The sequence below is a fragment of the Aegilops tauschii genome, chromosome 6 (genome assembly GCF_002575655.3).
Source record: "Aegilops tauschii subsp. strangulata cultivar AL8/78 chromosome 6, Aet v6.0, whole genome shotgun sequence".
NCBI classification, from domain to species: domain Eukaryota; kingdom Viridiplantae; phylum Streptophyta; class Magnoliopsida; order Poales; family Poaceae; genus Aegilops; species Aegilops tauschii.
In genome coordinates this window covers 172,181,474-172,198,152 of record NC_053040.3, presented here as the reverse complement: position 1 = coordinate 172,198,152, position 16,679 = coordinate 172,181,474, and the positions used below count along the sequence as shown (strand labels likewise).

The window sequence follows — 16,679 nt, the reverse complement described above, 5'->3', positions numbered from 1 at the left end:
CCAAGTTGTCTTGAGTGGACTCTTGTTATTAATAATGAGCCACAAGAAAACATGTACATTAGAGGAACCTTAATCTTCCAAATAGCATCTCAGTTCAGAAGAGGAACCCAATTTTGAGATCTAACTGAGTAGGAACAAAAAGGTTCAAGCAACCAAATGGGGAGCATCACTACTAGAAGTAAGAGTTACAATTTTGACCAAATTAAGCAAATCAAACCACTGACCCATGAGCACTTCATCAACACATCTCCTAAAGGATAACTTAAGAGAAGTACCATCCCACACCTGGGCAACAGAAGCATTTTATTGTTGACAAATTGCAAATAGATCCCAAAATTGGGTTTTCAGAGAAACATCAACAAGTCAAATGTTATGCGAAAAGGAGACACTTTGCCCATCACCAATCTTCCACTTGTAAAAGTATTTTTTTTTGCAGAAGCAAAAGCCCAAGAGATACTTTTTCAAAAGGGAGACCTCTGTCTAGGATTGGCCGACAAAATGTTAGGTTTGTCAGTAACATACTTACATTCCAGAAGTTTTTTCCAATCACTGGGTCTACCATCAAACAATCTCTTACTTCAAAAGGCCAACATTGCCAAATTAAAATCCCTAAGATTAGGGACACCTGTACCCCCAAATTCTTTTTTTCTGGAGATTAAACCCCAAGTAGCAAGATGGTACTTATGATCATTGCCCAAGTTGCCCAAGAAGAAATGAGTCATTTGGGAAGTGATGGCATCAATGGCCCACTTACAAAACTTCATGATAGACATAAGGTAAGTAGGAATACTAGCAATGCACGTGCCGAGGAGGATAAGTTTACCCATATAGGAAAGATTCTGTCTAACCAACCAGAGATGTCTTCAATAATTCTGTCAATAATAGGTTGTATGTCTCCTTTCTAAGTTTTTTTTTATAAAATGGAAGGGGCACACCCAAATTCTTAAAAGGGAAGGAGCCAAGTTGACGACAGAAACCTAGTAAAGCAACTAGCTAGTAGCTACATCATCGTCTACATGAATAGTGTGAGGGTCATTTTTGTGAAAATTAATTTTGATCCCAGAGAATTAATTTTCGTCACAATGCATGTTTGAGAATCATTTCGTTCTAGTAATGTGAAATCAAGAGAGTGGCTAGCCAACGTCACAAACAAGTATCCCCTAACCGACGTTTACCTGCAGCCACCGCCACACGGCCGGCCGCCCGCCGGCTTGAAAGTCCAGTTCCCTGATCTCCGTACGTAATCCCTCCGATCCACCGATGGACGGCCACGGGCGCCCGCCGCGTCCGGGCTGGACGGCAGCGTCCGTCCGACAGAGGCGACCTGAACGGGTCAAGCCGTTCATGCGCTGGGGCGCTGGGCGGGTCAAACCATGCACGCTCGAGCCTAGTCCGACTAGAGAGCAGTAGAGCCGAACGACAAGGACCCATGCGATTCCACGCCCGCCACCCTGGTACGTAGTCGTACTCTCGATCACGACGCCCTAATCGCGCCACTAAACCGCGTGTTCGCCGGCAAGCCGACGGCGCGGGAGCGCGGGCATATATAGCTCGTGCCCCGGCACCTTCTCCTCAGACAGTCCGTCAGTCAGTCAGTCATCAGCCACTGACGAAGCCATTTCCAACCCTCTCGTACGCATCTTCCACGAGAGCATCAGCAAAGCAAGAATAAAGGCAGCTAGCAGCACGAACAACGGCGGCTAGCGGCTGAAGGAGGAGGAGGAGGGGCCGATGGAGATCGTGAGGATGGGAAGCTCGGCGGGGGGCGGGAGCGGCGTGCGGCGGACGGCGTCGTCCTGGCGTGGGGCGTCGGGGAGGAGCGACGCCTTCGGGCGGTCGGCCAGGGAGGAGGACGACGAGGAGGCGCTGCGCTGGGCGGCCATCGAGAAGCTCCCCACGTACGACCGCATGCGCAAGGGCATCCTGCTCCCCGGCGCCGTCGCCGGCGTCGGCGGCGCCGGGCAGGAGGTGGACATCCAGGGGCTCGGCCTCAACGAGAGGAAGAACCTCATCGAGCGCCTCATACGCACCGCCGAGGAGGACAACGAGCGCTTCCTCCTCAAGCTCCGCGACCGGATGGAGCGGTGCGTCTCGGCTCAATTCATCACCTCGCTTCCGTAGCTCTGTTCATCCATTTCTCTCTCCCGGCACGACGGGCGCTGATGTTTGATGTGCTTGGCAGGGTTGGGATCGAGAACCCGACGATTGAGGTGCGGTTCCAGAACCTCAACATCGACGCCGAGGCCTACGTCGGCAACCGGGGAATCCCGACGTTCATCAACTTCTTCTCCAACAAAATCATGGTATGCATCTTATTCTTCGGCACAGCAGCTTCATGATCCTTCACTCATGGAATGGGAGAACCGAACAAAGTTCACGCTGAGTGGTTCCAACTCCAGCTTCTGATCCTTGTTTGTTTGAATCCTTCAGAATGTGCTGAGTGCTCTGCGCATCGTGTCAAGCGGGAAGAGGCCCATCTCTATCATCCATGACATCAGCGGAATCGTAAGGCCCGGCAGGTGAGCGAGAGATCACGGACCTGTTTGTTTTGCATCATCTCACAGTTCTTTCCATAATCTTGTGGAGTTTCTTCAGGATGTCCTTGTTGCTTGGCCCCCCTGGGTCTGGAAAAACTAGCCTACTCCTGGCACTGGCAGGGAAGCTGGACTCAACTCTCAAGGTACCACATCTTCACATCCTTTCGTGATTTTGAGTACTCTGTTTTTTCGTTCGGATACAGAAATTTGCAGTATGATCAGGGAAGATATAGAGATGTAAGCTGTAACATGATGAATTTAAAATTGGAAATGTTCAGGTGTCAGGGAGAGTGACTTACAACGGGCATGACATGCATGAATTTGTCCCCCAGAGGACATCAGCGTACATCGGGCAGCATGACCTTCACATCGGTGAAATGACGGTGAGGGAGACGCTGGCCTTCTCTGCGAGATGTCAAGGAGTCGGAACCCGTTACGGTAGGTGACATGGGAGCTGGAAAAAGGATATCTAGCTATTCACAAATTGTACAGTGATTCTTATCGTGGTTTCAAATTGCAGACATGCTTACTGAACTCTCAAGAAGGGAGAAAGAAGCCAACATCAAGCCAGATCCTGACATTGATGTCTACATGAAGGTGAGCTGTTATTCCATACGGATCAAAACCCCAGCTTATTTAGAAGTAACGATATTTGCCTTTTTGAAGAGAATCGAAATAAACTAGAATTACTAAGTTATTCTGCTCCTCTGTCCAAACAGGCCATCTCTGTGGAAGGTCAAGAGAGCGTGATCACAGATTACATCCTCAAAGTGAGCACCATACATAACATGAAAAATAAGCCAAACAAGTGCATATGCCCCTGACACACTTGCCTCCGTCGTGCAGATTTTGGGTCTGGAAATATGTGCAGATACAATGGTTGGCGACGGTATGATCAGAGGCATCTCAGGAGGACAAAAGAAGCGTGTCACCACAGGTATATGCAATATGCAGTGAAGGAAATAAATGCGCATAATGATGCCCTTTTGATCATGACAGTGAAATCAGATCTCTAAAATCATTGAAATTTAAATAGGCGAGATGCTTGTCGGGCCAGCAAAGGCACTGTTTATGGATGAAATCTCCACTGGTCTGGACAGCTCCACAACGTACCAGATCATCAACTCCCTCAGGCAATCTGTCCACATCCTTGGTGGCACGGCGTTAATCGCGTTGCTTCAGCCCGCGCCTGAAACATACGAGCTCTTTGATGACATTGTTCTGCTCACCGAGGGGAAAATCGTGTACCAGGGTCCTCGAGAAAGTGTCCTTGAGTTCTTTGAGGCCGTCGGATTCAGATGCCCTGAGAGGAAAGGCGTTGCAGACTTCTTGCAAGAAGTATGTGATACACAGGAGTTCTCTGTGCTGCTTTTTTTTTTTTTGAAAGAAACTCCCTATGCTACATGTTAGGACTAGGAACTCAAACTTGACATTTTTCATTGTGAATGCACAGGTAACATCTAGGAAGGATCAGCACCAGTACTGGTGCCGAAATGACGAGCCATACCGATACATCTCGGTCAACGACTTCACGGAGGCATTCAAAGCATTCCATGTTGGCCGCAAGATGGGCTCAGAGCTCAGGGTGCCGTTTGATCGAACCAGGAACCACCCTGCTGCGCTCACTACTTCCAAGTTCGGTATCAGCAAGATGGAGCTTCTTAAGGCATGCGTCTCTAGGGAGTGGCTGCTGATGAAGAGGAACTCGTTTGTTTACATCTTTAAGATAGTCCAGGTTTGCATCCTGCTTGTTGAAATCTTCCTCAATTTTGAACTCGGATAGTGAAGTCTGATGAATGTTACGTGTTTGTACCAGCTCATAATCCTTGGGACCATCGCAATGACTGTCTTCTTGCGTACGGAGATGCACCGGAACTCAGTCGAGGATGGAGTGATCTACATGGGCGCGATGTTCCTCGGCCTGGTCACGCATTTATTCAATGCATTCGCCGAGCTCGCCATGAGCATTGCAAAGCTGCCCATATTCTACAAGCAGAGGGACCTGCTCTTCTATCCATCATGGGCGTATGGATTGCCTACATGGCTGCTCAAGATCCCGATATCATTTCTGGAGTGTGCCGTATGGATCTGCATGACTTACTATGTCATCGGCTTCGATCCAAACATCGAAAGGTTCTTCCGCCATTACCTGCTGCTTGTGCTGATCAGCCAGATGGCATCGGGTCTCTTCCGGGTTCTTGCTGCATTAGGAAGGGATATGGTTGTTGCAGACACGTTTGGGTCGTTTGCTCAGCTTGTTCTTCTGGTTCTTGGTGGCTTCTTGATAGCTAGAGGTATGTCAAATCTCCCTCTATTCAGCATCTGTTCATGTAGTCAACTGTCAAGAACATCATGCCGAGTTCTATTTCTGCAGATAACATCAAGGCATGGTGGATTTGGGGCTACTGGTGCTCCCCTCTGATGTATGCCCAGAACGCCATAGCGGTGAACGAGTTCCTTGGGCATAGTTGGAGGATGGTAATGCAGCGTCTCCTGGACCCTTGACCAGTCGACTTTCAGACAGATAATTTATAAAAATGCCAATCTTTGCACAGGTTGTTGATCCGACAGACAGCAATGACACGCTTGGCGTACAAGTCTTGAAGTCGCGCGGCATCTTTGTCGACCCAAACTGGTACTGGATCGGTGTTGGTGCCTTACTTGGGTACATCATGCTCTTCAATGTACTCTTCATTGTGTTCCTCGACTTGCTTGACCGTGAGTACCTTCTCACCAGCCGTAAAATGCATTGATTCGCGCATCGTTAACATCTTACGTTGGCGCTGACATCCTTCTTCTATCCACAGCACTTGGAAAGGGCCAAAATGTTGTTTCTGAAGAGGAACTGATGGAGAAGCATGTGAACCGCACCGGAGAAAATGTAGAGTTGCTGCTTCTTGGAAACGATTCCGAGAATTCACCTTCCAATGGTCAGTAGAAATTCTTGCATAGACTGCATCAAGGAACGCATTTCCACCGCTGCATCATTGTGACAAGTGTAACAAATGCAGGAGGAGGAGAAATCACTGGCGCTGACACCAGGGAGAGGGGAATGGCACTTCCATTTACTCCCTTGTCAATCACATTCGACAATATCAGATATTCTGTGGACATGCCTCAGGTAAGCATAACCAAGAAGTTCTATCCCGGGTTCAACGCAGCGGCAGCTGGTACTAATGACAGATACTAATTGTGATGCACAAATCTTTGACAGGAAATGAAAGACAAAGGTATTACTGAAGACCGGCTAGTGCTCCTGAAAGGTGTAAGCGGAGCTTTCAGGCCAGGAGTTCTTACAGCATTGATGGGCGTCAGCGGGGCGGGAAAGACCACTCTGATGGATGTGTTGGCGGGACGGAAAACTGGCGGTTACATTGAAGGAGACATCAACATCTCTGGATACCCGAAGAACCAAGAAACTTTTGCCCGGATTGCTGGTTACTGTGAGCAGAATGATATACATTCTCCACATGTCACCGTTTATGAATCCCTCGTGTACTCGGCGTGGCTCCGATTGTCCCCTGATGTAGACTCAGAAGCAAGACAGGTAAGTTGAATGACCTTTGTTCTGCTAGTTCATAAGTAGCTCATCGTAAAATACACACTGCAACTGATCTCTGGAGTACTGAACTGATCCATTTTATGAATTCAGATGTTTGTGGAACAAGTCATGGAACTCGTCGAGCTGACATCATTGAGGGGAGCATTGGTGGGACTGCCAGGAGTGAATGGTTTATCCACCGAACAGCGTAAAAGGCTCACCATTGCTGTTGAGCTTGTTGCCAACCCCTCCATCATATTCATGGATGAACCAACTTCTGGACTGGACGCAAGGGCAGCTGCCATCGTGATGAGGGCGGTCAGAAACACAGTAGACACAGGAAGAACAGTTGTCTGTACCATCCACCAGCCCAGCATCGACATATTTGAAGCTTTTGATGAGGTAAATTGCAGCAAGGACAAGGAAATTGTGTGATCTGTAGAAGTATTGATTGTCTCATGTGAGAACTCACTTGTTATTCTTGAATATTTACAGTTGTTCCTGATGAAACGGGGAGGAGAAGAAATTTATGTCGGCCCCTTGGGACACAACTCATGCCATCTGATCGATTACTTTGAGGTGAGGCTCCTTACTGATCTATTGGATAGAGCAACCGATTTCCAATTTATAGCATGCATGATGAACCTTGCTTGGTGCCCCAAATGCAGGGCATACAAGGTGTGAAGAAAATCAAGGATGGATACAACCCTGCAACCTGGATGTTAGAAGTGACCACCCTAGCTCAGGAAGATGCCTTGGGTCTCAACTTTGCCGAAGTATACATGAATTCTGACCTATACCGGTATGTTGCAGTCTCAGAGCGTTGTTTCTGTATGTTTGTATACTTCTCCATCATTTCACTGATTCAAATGCATCATCAGGAGGAACAAAGCTTTGATAAGTGAACTAAGCACACCTCCACCTGGATCGACGGACCTGTACTTCTCAAAACAGTACGCGCAGTCCTTCTTCACACAATGTGTTGCTTGCCTGTGGAAGCAGCACAAGTCATATTGGAGAAATCCATCATACACTGCAACTAGAATCTTCTTCACGACGGTTATCGCCCTCATCTTTGGCACCATCTTTTTGAACCTAGGACAGAAAGTGTAAGTACCTTCGCTAACAACTCCAGATGAGACACTGATACATAATGACACAGCGTGAGAAAGAAACTTATTTGTACTTCATCTTTCCTTTCAGCGGCAAGAGACAAGACCTGTTCAATTCTTTGGGTTCCATGTACGCAGCAGTTATTTTCATTGGAATTCAGAATGGCCAATGCGTTCAACCTATTGTCGACGTCGAGCGAACAGTTTTTTACCGAGAAAAGGCTGCTGGGATGTACTCTGCTCTACCCTATGCTTTTGCACAGGTATTGCTCGTCCCAGAAGATTTGAAAGAAAAGATAGCACTTTTCTTCCTTCAACATTTTTTTTAAATAAAATATAATGATTTAACCATTCAACAGGTTTTCATTGAGATCCCACACGTCTTCCTGCAGACCATTATTTATGGTCTGATTGTTTACAGCTTGATTGGCTTGGACTGGGCATTTATGAAATTCTTCTGGTACATGTTCTTCATGTTCTTCACTTTCCTGTACTTCACATTTTATGGGATGATGGCGGTCGCTATGACGCCAAACAGTGACATTGCTGCCATAGTGGCAACTGCATTCTATGCGGTATGGAATATCTTTGCCGGCTTCCTAGTCCCCCGATCAGTAAGTGTCCTATGACTGGTTTATTTGCAGTGAACCAACCTCTACATTTTCTCCATACTGTCGATGCTAAACTATATGTGTCTTGTCTGGCTTGCAGAGGATACCAATATGGTGGAGGTGGTACTCATGGGCATGCCCGGTGGCATGGACACTCTACGGGCTTGTTGCCTCACAATATGGAGACATCGCAGACGTTAGGCTGGAGGATGGGGAACAAGTGAACGCTTTCATCCACAGATTCTTTGGATTCAGGCATGATTACGTAGGTTTTATGGCTGTCGGTGTTGTAGGATTCACTGTTCTCTTCGCTTTCGTTTTTGCCTTCTCTATCAAAGTCTTGAACTTCCAAAGAAGATAGAGAGGCTATCTGAAAACAGCTTCAGATCGCCATAGCTAATAGAGTGTTGGCTTGGCAGTAGGGAACACAGGAAAGTAAGTTTAGAGGCACAAATATTTGGTATCCGTTTCTCATGCAATTAACATATTTCTTAGATCAGCAGTTCAATTATGTATATATACTGTATACTGTAACTATCAGAGAAGGGCCCGTTGTAATTTTGTAAAATTGCCAAAAGTTCAAATATTTTTATGCAAGATTGTCTATCTTTGGTTCAGTTGATACATGTTCCCTTCGAAAAGCCCATTACCGACTAACATGGCCAAAAAGATGACTTGGCTTATATAGTTCCGAAGAATATTGTGGGAAACTTAACAAATTTCCAGTGAAAACTAGCTTTGGAAACTGGTAGTATAATCAAGATTTGTGAATGGTGATGCGCTGTGTTTGTGTTCAGCATACGAATTGCTCGTTCACAAGTACTCCCTCTGTAAACAAATGTAAGACGTTTTGGCAGTTTAAATATCATTGTAGCACTTGGAAAATAGAGCCTTAATGAACCTTAAAGAAGAAGAAGGAACTCGCATTTCAACGACTAACAGGGTGCTGCTATCTGGCTGAATGTATTCACATTTTCAATTGTTGAGGTGTCTCAAATTCAGTTACTATCTTATTTCAACAACTAACAGGGTGGAAAGCTATTGTGTCTCAAATTGTTTTGTTATAAAAGCGATAATTTTGGAGCAGCAAACATGATTTCATCATAGCCCTGAGTTTTTTTCTTTTGAGATTATAGCCCTGAGAATTCGAAACAGTAGCATAAGACTAATGCTGGTAGAATCGACACTAGCTAATGAACTCTGAGAACAGGCATCCACTTCCGCCAGATTCTGCAGATTTGAGTACGGACTACCTGAAGGAGTGTCGCGGTCCCCTGCACACCCAATCGATCCCACCGCCGAATCAACATCGACTCCTCTGCCTCCATCACGGGCGCAGCAGCACCTCAACCTCGTCTGCTTCAGAGCAAAGCTCCCCCTTCCGGCCCTACCAGGCTCCCCCCCGCGGGCTCCGGCGGCCGCCGCTCCTAGTCCGCAGGGTGCCTTGGAATCCGCGCGAGCCCCCGGGGGAGGTTTTCTTTTTTACAGCGCCATTTCCATTTGAGATAATTGCACATGTTCGTTCCAGCCGGCTGATAACTCGTTGGCGTCGGACGCCTCGTTTGCCTTCCACGTGTCCCTTACACCGCACGATTTGAATCACTCTAATGCAGTGGCGGTGCTACTAGGAGTCAAAGCAAGTGATGTCAAAGCTATGTGCATGTGGATAGCATATCAGGTGCTACCGACCTGCCCATGCTACCATGCCACGGAACAATGGCACCCGTCAAAGCATAAATGAAGGGATAGGAATAGGATGCAACGTCTGGTGTTCTTTTCTATACAGCCTCTTAAAAGATGCTTCACTTCTCAGATTTTTTCTACTCTATGGCATGAATACCAACGACACCCAAAAATTGGCCAAAATTAGATGAAAACAGAAAAATCTAGAGGCATCCCTACTAGCCCTGGACAAAACAGATTCAGCAGCAATATCACAGTCCCCGCATAGGTCCTCGTGGTCTATCACCGCATCAAGTGGAGCAACTACATGATATGTGAATTTGAAATCTATGTTGCATGCACGCCTTCATTTGAGTAACATGGACATTGAGGAGCAAGATTGAGAAACAAAAGGAGAAATGAACACCAACTTGGACTAAAACAGAAATAGGTAGCTCAAATTGTACATGTGCTTTTTGCGCACCGCACTTGATTGGTTGCTCTTCCTCGTCTTCCATGTTTCCAAAGGAAAGCGATTTGGTAGAAGGAACTAAGAATGGGAAAGGACCTGGAATGAGAAGAAGACCAAATATAAGAATGCAGATATAAATGTGCCACGGACTAGAACATCCCTTTGCAATATTTCACTTTCTCAGGGTGGTTCCTAAACATTATATACAGGGTGCTTCCACACCAATCCTGTTCGTCCGATATGAATCCATTGGTTGTCATTGCACCGTAGCATGGGAAACATCCGTATCACTGGATATGTTCACTGTACACATGCATATACGTAGGCAAACTACTATAAAACGTAGGTGTATTAGTGCTGCTAATCCAACTTTTGTGATGTCACTTGACATCATATACAACATGTAGCACCGACACTAACTCTAATGTACTGGCTCTTAACTTGACATGTCATAGATAGTGGATTTTTTTAGATAATTATCAAAGTGCATTGTCTCTTACTTCTGTATTGCATTTAATCGGATTAAGGATTATATTTGCATCTTAATCTTGTGGCCTAGTGGTAGAAAGAAAGAAACAAGTGAATAATAGGAAGATAAGCCATAACAAATTAAATCATTAATTACACTGCACCCAAACGAGCTAAGGGTCGTATATCCAGTAACTTATTCCCCGACTTCATAAACTCATCGATCTTATTTTTCATCGCCTCAACCTCTCCTTATCTCTTGAGCATCTCCATTGACACCTTCCTTCCATTAAGCCAACCCATCCTAGATGATGGAGTGGGACTTCTAGGTACACTTTCCTCTCCATCACCACCATCTTCCTCACCGTCGTCCATCTTGGAAGAAAAATGTTCCATGACTTCCCATGCATTGGAGCAGCGTCATCATTCCTTGATTTCCACTTGTCGTTGCTTTCCAACACATTCTAATAATGTTGAAGGCCAAATATTTATACTACAACTTGGCCATTTACCGATACCTATGTTGGATAATCTCATCCTACAACATACAAATGTTCAAAGTGTTGCAAATGTGATGTTGAAATACCTATACGGTATTTCTATGTGTGTACGTTGTTGTATTCATCTTGGAATTGATGTAATCCGGTTCATGTTGTTGTACAAATTGATCCCATCTCTTATAAGTTATCGTAGGGATCAAGTCTCGCACAACTTGAACCGACCTCCGTAAATCTCTCCTGTTATATACCAATCCCTTGAGTTAGCAGGTCACGGAGTGCCTCACCCAGATAATTTCCTTCTCTGGAAAGCTCAGGTACCCCACAGATCAGAGGCACAAGGATGTTTGGTTACCTCAACGGCACCACCGGAACGAGGTGGAGGTCCAGGAGCCGGATAAATCTGGCACAAAGAAGGTATCAAATCCATTGCACTAAATCTGGATTTATCAGGATCCCTCTCCCGAGAGGTCCTCGCTCAAGTCTCCCATATCACCTTTTCTGCATCACTTTGGAAGCTCCTTACAGTGATGCTTTCGTCTCAATCTCGTGTCTGAGAAATTCAACTTCGCACCTTGCTCGCAAATACAAAGAAGGGGGCATGACGTCGACTGCAAACTTCACCAAGATGAAAAGAATAGCAGATGAGATGGAAACCATCGGGAACAAGGTGGATGAAGATGATCTGATCTCACAAATCCTTGCGGGGCTGGACAACAACTATAATCCTTCTGTCTTTGCCATCTCTGCAATGACTAGTCGTGCAAATAGTTGTCCTTGTCCCTTGGCAATTTGTACGGGAAACTTCTTGTAGCAAAAGGGCGCCCTGAAGCCTAAAATTAGGCGGGCGAATAATCTGCCAATCATGCCAACAAAGGGGGGCGGGTCCAATGTATCTATAATTTTTTATTGCTCCATGCTATATTATCTACTGTTTTGGACATTATTGGGCTTTATTATCCACTTTTATAGTATTTTTGGGACTAACCTATTAACCGGAGGCCCAGCCCAGAATTGTTGTTTTTTGCCTATTTCAGAGTTTCGCAGAAAAAGAATATCAAACGGAGTCCAAACGGAATGAAACCTTCGGGAACGTGATTTTTAGGAAGATTATGATCCAGGAGACTTGGACCCTACGTCAAGAAACAAAGGAGGAGGCCACGAGGTAGGGGGGCGCGCCCACCCCCCCAGGGCACGCCCTCCACCCTCGTGGGCCCCCTGTTGCTCCACCGACGTACTCCTTCCTCCTATATATACCTACGTACCCCCAAACGATCAGATACGGAGCCAAAAACCTAATTCCACCGCCGCAACCTTCTGTACCCACGAGATCCCATCTTGGGGCCTGTTCCGGAGCTCCGTCGGAGGGGGCATCCATCACGGAGGGCTTCTACATCAACACCATAGCCTCTCCGATGAAGTGTGAGTAGTTTACCTCAGACCTTCGGGTCCATAGTTAGTAGCTAGATGGCTTCTTCTCTCTTTTTGGATCTCAATACAATGTTCTCCCCCTCTCTCGTGGAGATCTATTCGATGTAATCTTCTTTTTGCGGTGTGTTTGTTGAGACCGATGAATTAAGGGTTTATGATCAAGATTATCTATGAACAATATTTGAATCTTCTCTGAATTCTTTTATGTATGATTGGTTATCTTTGCAAGTCTCTTCGAATTATCAGTTTGGTTTGGCCTACTAGATTGATCTTTCTTGCAATGGGAGAAGTGCTTAGCTTTGGGTTCAATCTTGCGGTGTCCTTTCCCAGTGACAGTAGGGGCAGCAAGGCATGTATTGTATTGTTGCCATCGAGGATAACAAGATGGGTTTTTTATCATATTGCATGAATTTCTCCCTCTACATCATGTCATCTTGCTTAAGGCGTTACTCTGTTTCCATGAACTTAATACTCTAGATGCATGTTGGATAGCGGTCGATGAGTGGAGTAATAGTAGTAGATGCAGGCAGGAGTCGGTCTACTTGTCTCGGACGTGATGCCTATATACATGATCATACCTAGATATTCTCATAACTATGCTCAATTCTGTCAATTGCTCAACAGTAATTCGTTCACCCGCCGTAAAATACTTATGCTCTTGAGAGAAGCCACTAGTGAAACCTATGGCCCTCGGGTCTATCTTCATCATATTAATCTTCCAACACTTAGTTATTTCCTTTACTTTTTTACTTTGCTTTTATTTTACTTTGCATCTTTATCATAAAAATACCAAAAATATTATCCTATCATATCTATCAGATCTCACTCTCGTAAGTGACCGTGAAGGGATTGACAACCCCTTATCATGTTGGTTGCGAGGATTTATTTGTATTGTGTAGGTGCGAGGGACTCGCGCGTAGCCTCCTACTGGATTGATACCTTGGTTCTCAAAAACTGAGGGAAATACTTACGCTACTTTGCTGCATCACCCTTTCCTCTTCAAGGGAAAACCAATGCAGTGCTCAAGAGGTAGCATTGCGCCGTCTCTGGCCTCCCCGCGTGCTCGCAACCCCCTTGTTGCACCGGCGCCTCTCGCTCGCCGGCGCTCGCCGTCGTCGTCCGCGACTGGCCGCACCTCTGCAGTGACCCTCCGCCGCCCCGCGCCATCCCGCTGCTCCCTCGCTCGCATCGGCGTCCCGCTCAGGCACGCGCACCCATGCTCGCCCTTCGCCTCGCTTCCTGCCTCGTCCGCCGTGGACAACGGCCCCGCCATCCCACTCGCCGCCTCGCCCGTGTGCCACCCGATCGCGGCCACCCCCGACGGCCACCGCGACCCCCCTGCCCCTGCCACTGCGCCCGCCTCTGCCCGCAACTCCCAGCGCCTCCCCTGCCGCTGCCCACCTCCGCAGCCGGTCCGCGGGCCCTGCGCCGGCCACCGCCTCCGCCGCGGCCCCTCGTTGGCCGCCGCCCAGGCTCGGCCTCCGCTCGGGCGCCAGCACGCCCCGGCGCCCGTAACCGCATCACCCAGCGCCCGCTTCCCCTGTGCCCGTTAAGGCCCTGGGCCACTGGACAAGGGGCCCAGCCCCTAGAACGTTTTTAAAAAAGGAATTAAAAAATAAAATAAAAATATCAATCAATTAATTAATTAACTTAATTAATTCTGTTTAAATTAACTAATTAACATTAATTAACCTAATAACAAGTTAACCTAATTAACCACTGTTAATTAGCTAAACAGTCCCTGACAAGTGGGACCCACCTGTCAGGTTGACTAGGTCAACGGTCAACGTTGACTGTCGATGTCATGCTGACATCATGCTGACATCATAATTACCTTTTCTAATTAAATTAGTTCTGTTAATTCTAGAAAAAGATAAAATCCTTTTTAAATTAATATAAAATAAACCGTAGCTCGGATGGAAAAACTTTGTACATGAAAGTTGCTCAGAATGACGAGACGAATCCGGATACGTAGCCCGTTCGTCCGCCACACATCCCTAGCATAGCAAACACGCAACTTTCCCCCTCTGGTTCCTTTGTCCGAAAACGCGAAACACCGGGGATACTTTCCCCGATGTTTCCCCCCTTCGCCGGTATCACCTACTACCGCGTTAGGGCACACCTAGCACCGCTCATTGTCATGTCATGCATCGTCATGCATATGTTTGCATTATATTTATTGTTTCTTCCCCCTCTTCTCTCGCTAGACACCGAGACCGACGCCCTGCTACCCAGTACGACTACGGTGTTGACGACCCCTCCTCGGCTGAACTTCCAGGCAAGCCCCCCCTTGATCACCAGATATCGCCTATTCCTTCTCTCTACTGCTTGCATTAGAGTAGTGTAGCATGTTACTGCTTTCGGTTAATCCTATTCTGCTGCATAGCCTGTCATTGTTGCTACAGTTGTTACCCTTACCTGCAATCCTAAATGCTTAGTATAGGATGCTAGTATTCCATTAGTGGCCCTACATTCTTGTCCGTCTGCCATGCTATACTACCGGGCCGTGATCACTCGGGAGGTGATCACGGGTATATACTTGTATACATTATATGATACATGTGGTGACTAAAGTCGGGTCGGCTCGTAGAGTACCCGCAAGTGATTCTGATGTAGGGGCTGAAAGGACAGGTGGCTCCATCCCGGTAGAGGTGGGCCTGGGTTCCCGACGGCCCCCGACTATTACTTTGTGGCGGAGCGACAGGGCAGGTTGAGACCACCTAGGTGAGAGGTGGGCCTGGCCCTGGTCGGCGTTCGCGGATACTTCAATTAACACGCTTAACGAGATCTTGGTATTTGATCTGAGTCTGGCCACTGGCCTATACGCACTAACCAACTATGCGGGAACAGTTATGGACACTCGACGTCGTGGTATCAGCCGAAGCCTTCTTGACGTCAGCGACTGAGCGGCGCGCGCCGGGTTGGACCGCGTAACGCAACTTCCTTTGTAATGGAGGTTGCTAGGTCTGCTCACCGGCCGCGTTCGCAACGTGCAGGTGTGCAATGGCGATGGGCCCAGACCCCTGCGCACATAGGATTTAGACCGGCGTGCTGACCTCTCTGTTGTGCCTAGGTGGGGCTGCGACGTGTTGATCTTCTGAGGCCGGGCATGACCCAGGAAAGTGTGTCCGGCCAAAGGGGATCGAGCATGTTGGGTAATGTGGTGCACCCCTACAGGGAAGTTTATCTATTCGAATAGCCGTGATCCTCGGTAACAGGACGACCCGGAGTTGTATCTTGACCTTATGACAACTAGAACCGGATAATTAATAAAACACACCCTTTCAAGTGCCAGATACAACCCGGTGATCGCTCTCACACAGGGCGATGAGGAGAGGCTCGCCGGGTAGGATTATGCTATGCGATGATACTTGGTGAACTTGCCATCTACTTTCTTCTACATGCTGCAAGATGGAGGCTGCCAGAAGCGTAGTCTTCGACAGGACTAACTATCCCCCTTTTATTCTGGCATTCTGCAGTTCAGTCCACCGATATTGCCCCTTTACACAAATACCCATGCATATGTAGTGTAGATCCTTGCTTGCGAGTACTTTGGATGAGTACTCACGGTTGCTTTTCTCCCTTTCCATTCTTCTCGGTTGTCGCAGCTAGATGCTGGAGCCCAGGAGTCAGACGCCACCTTCGACGACCCCTACTCCACCGAGGGTGCCTACTACTACGTTCAGGCCGCCGACGACCAGGAGTAGTTTAGGAGGATCCCAGGCAGGAGGCATGCGCCTCTTTTGATCTGTATCCCAGTTTGTGCTAGCCATCTTATGGCAACTTGTTTAACTTATGTATGTACTCAGATATTGTTGCTTCCGCTGACTCGTCTATGATCGAGCACTTGTATTCGAGCCCTCGAGGCCCCTGGCTTGTATTATGATGCTTGTATGACTTATTTATTTTTAGAGTTGTGTTGTGATATCTTCCCGTGAGTCCCTGATCTTGATCGTACACGTTTACGTGCATGATTAGTGTACAATTGAATCGGGGGCGTCACAGCGGGCGTCTACTGGGGTCCACACTGGAATAATGGCAACGACTATGATGATCGTGATGGTGGTAGCAGTAGCAGCTACCAATCCAAAATGAAGTAAGGCAGCAGCGGTTCCTATCCTAGCGGTGGTCATCCTGGTGGTGGCTACCAGGGTGGGAGCGGCTATCATGTTGGAGGCGAATGTCAAGGCAACAACGGGGTGATACTAAAGAGAAGTGCGAGATTTGTCGCAAAGAAGGCCACAAAGCGTACCACTGCTGGAAAAGGCATGATAAGCTCTTTCTAACACCATCAGTAACCTCGAAGAAGACAACGGATGCAGTGGCAAAATCCGATGTTGTGGATACT

The 16,679-nt window shown here is 47.2% G+C and overlaps 1 protein-coding gene and 1 pseudogene across 1 annotated transcript; both read left to right on the top strand.

The window, feature by feature from the left end:
- Nucleotides 1-1,255: 1,255 nt before the first annotated feature.
- Nucleotides 1,256-8,414, top strand: LOC109751994 (ABC transporter G family member 39). The gene is made up of 23 exons (XM_020310855.4): nt 1,256-2,084; nt 2,183-2,303; nt 2,431-2,519; nt 2,596-2,680; nt 2,816-2,975; nt 3,058-3,134; nt 3,257-3,307; nt 3,384-3,474; nt 3,574-3,875; nt 3,991-4,272; nt 4,354-4,831; nt 4,912-5,015; nt 5,093-5,255; nt 5,345-5,467; nt 5,549-5,658; nt 5,752-6,084; nt 6,190-6,480; nt 6,574-6,657; nt 6,747-6,880; nt 6,960-7,187; nt 7,282-7,453; nt 7,550-7,804; nt 7,902-8,414. Exons 1-23 carry the CDS (start codon nt 1,732-1,734, stop codon nt 8,160-8,162), a joined length of 4,347 nt encoding a protein of 1,448 aa, XP_020166444.1. The 5' UTR covers nt 1,256-1,731; the 3' UTR covers nt 8,163-8,414.
- A 3,153-nt stretch (nt 8,415-11,567) lies between these two features.
- On the top strand, nt 11,568-11,651 carry LOC120967632 (small nucleolar RNA Z247; annotated as a pseudogene).
- The last annotated feature ends 5,028 nt before the right edge of the window (nt 11,652-16,679 follow it).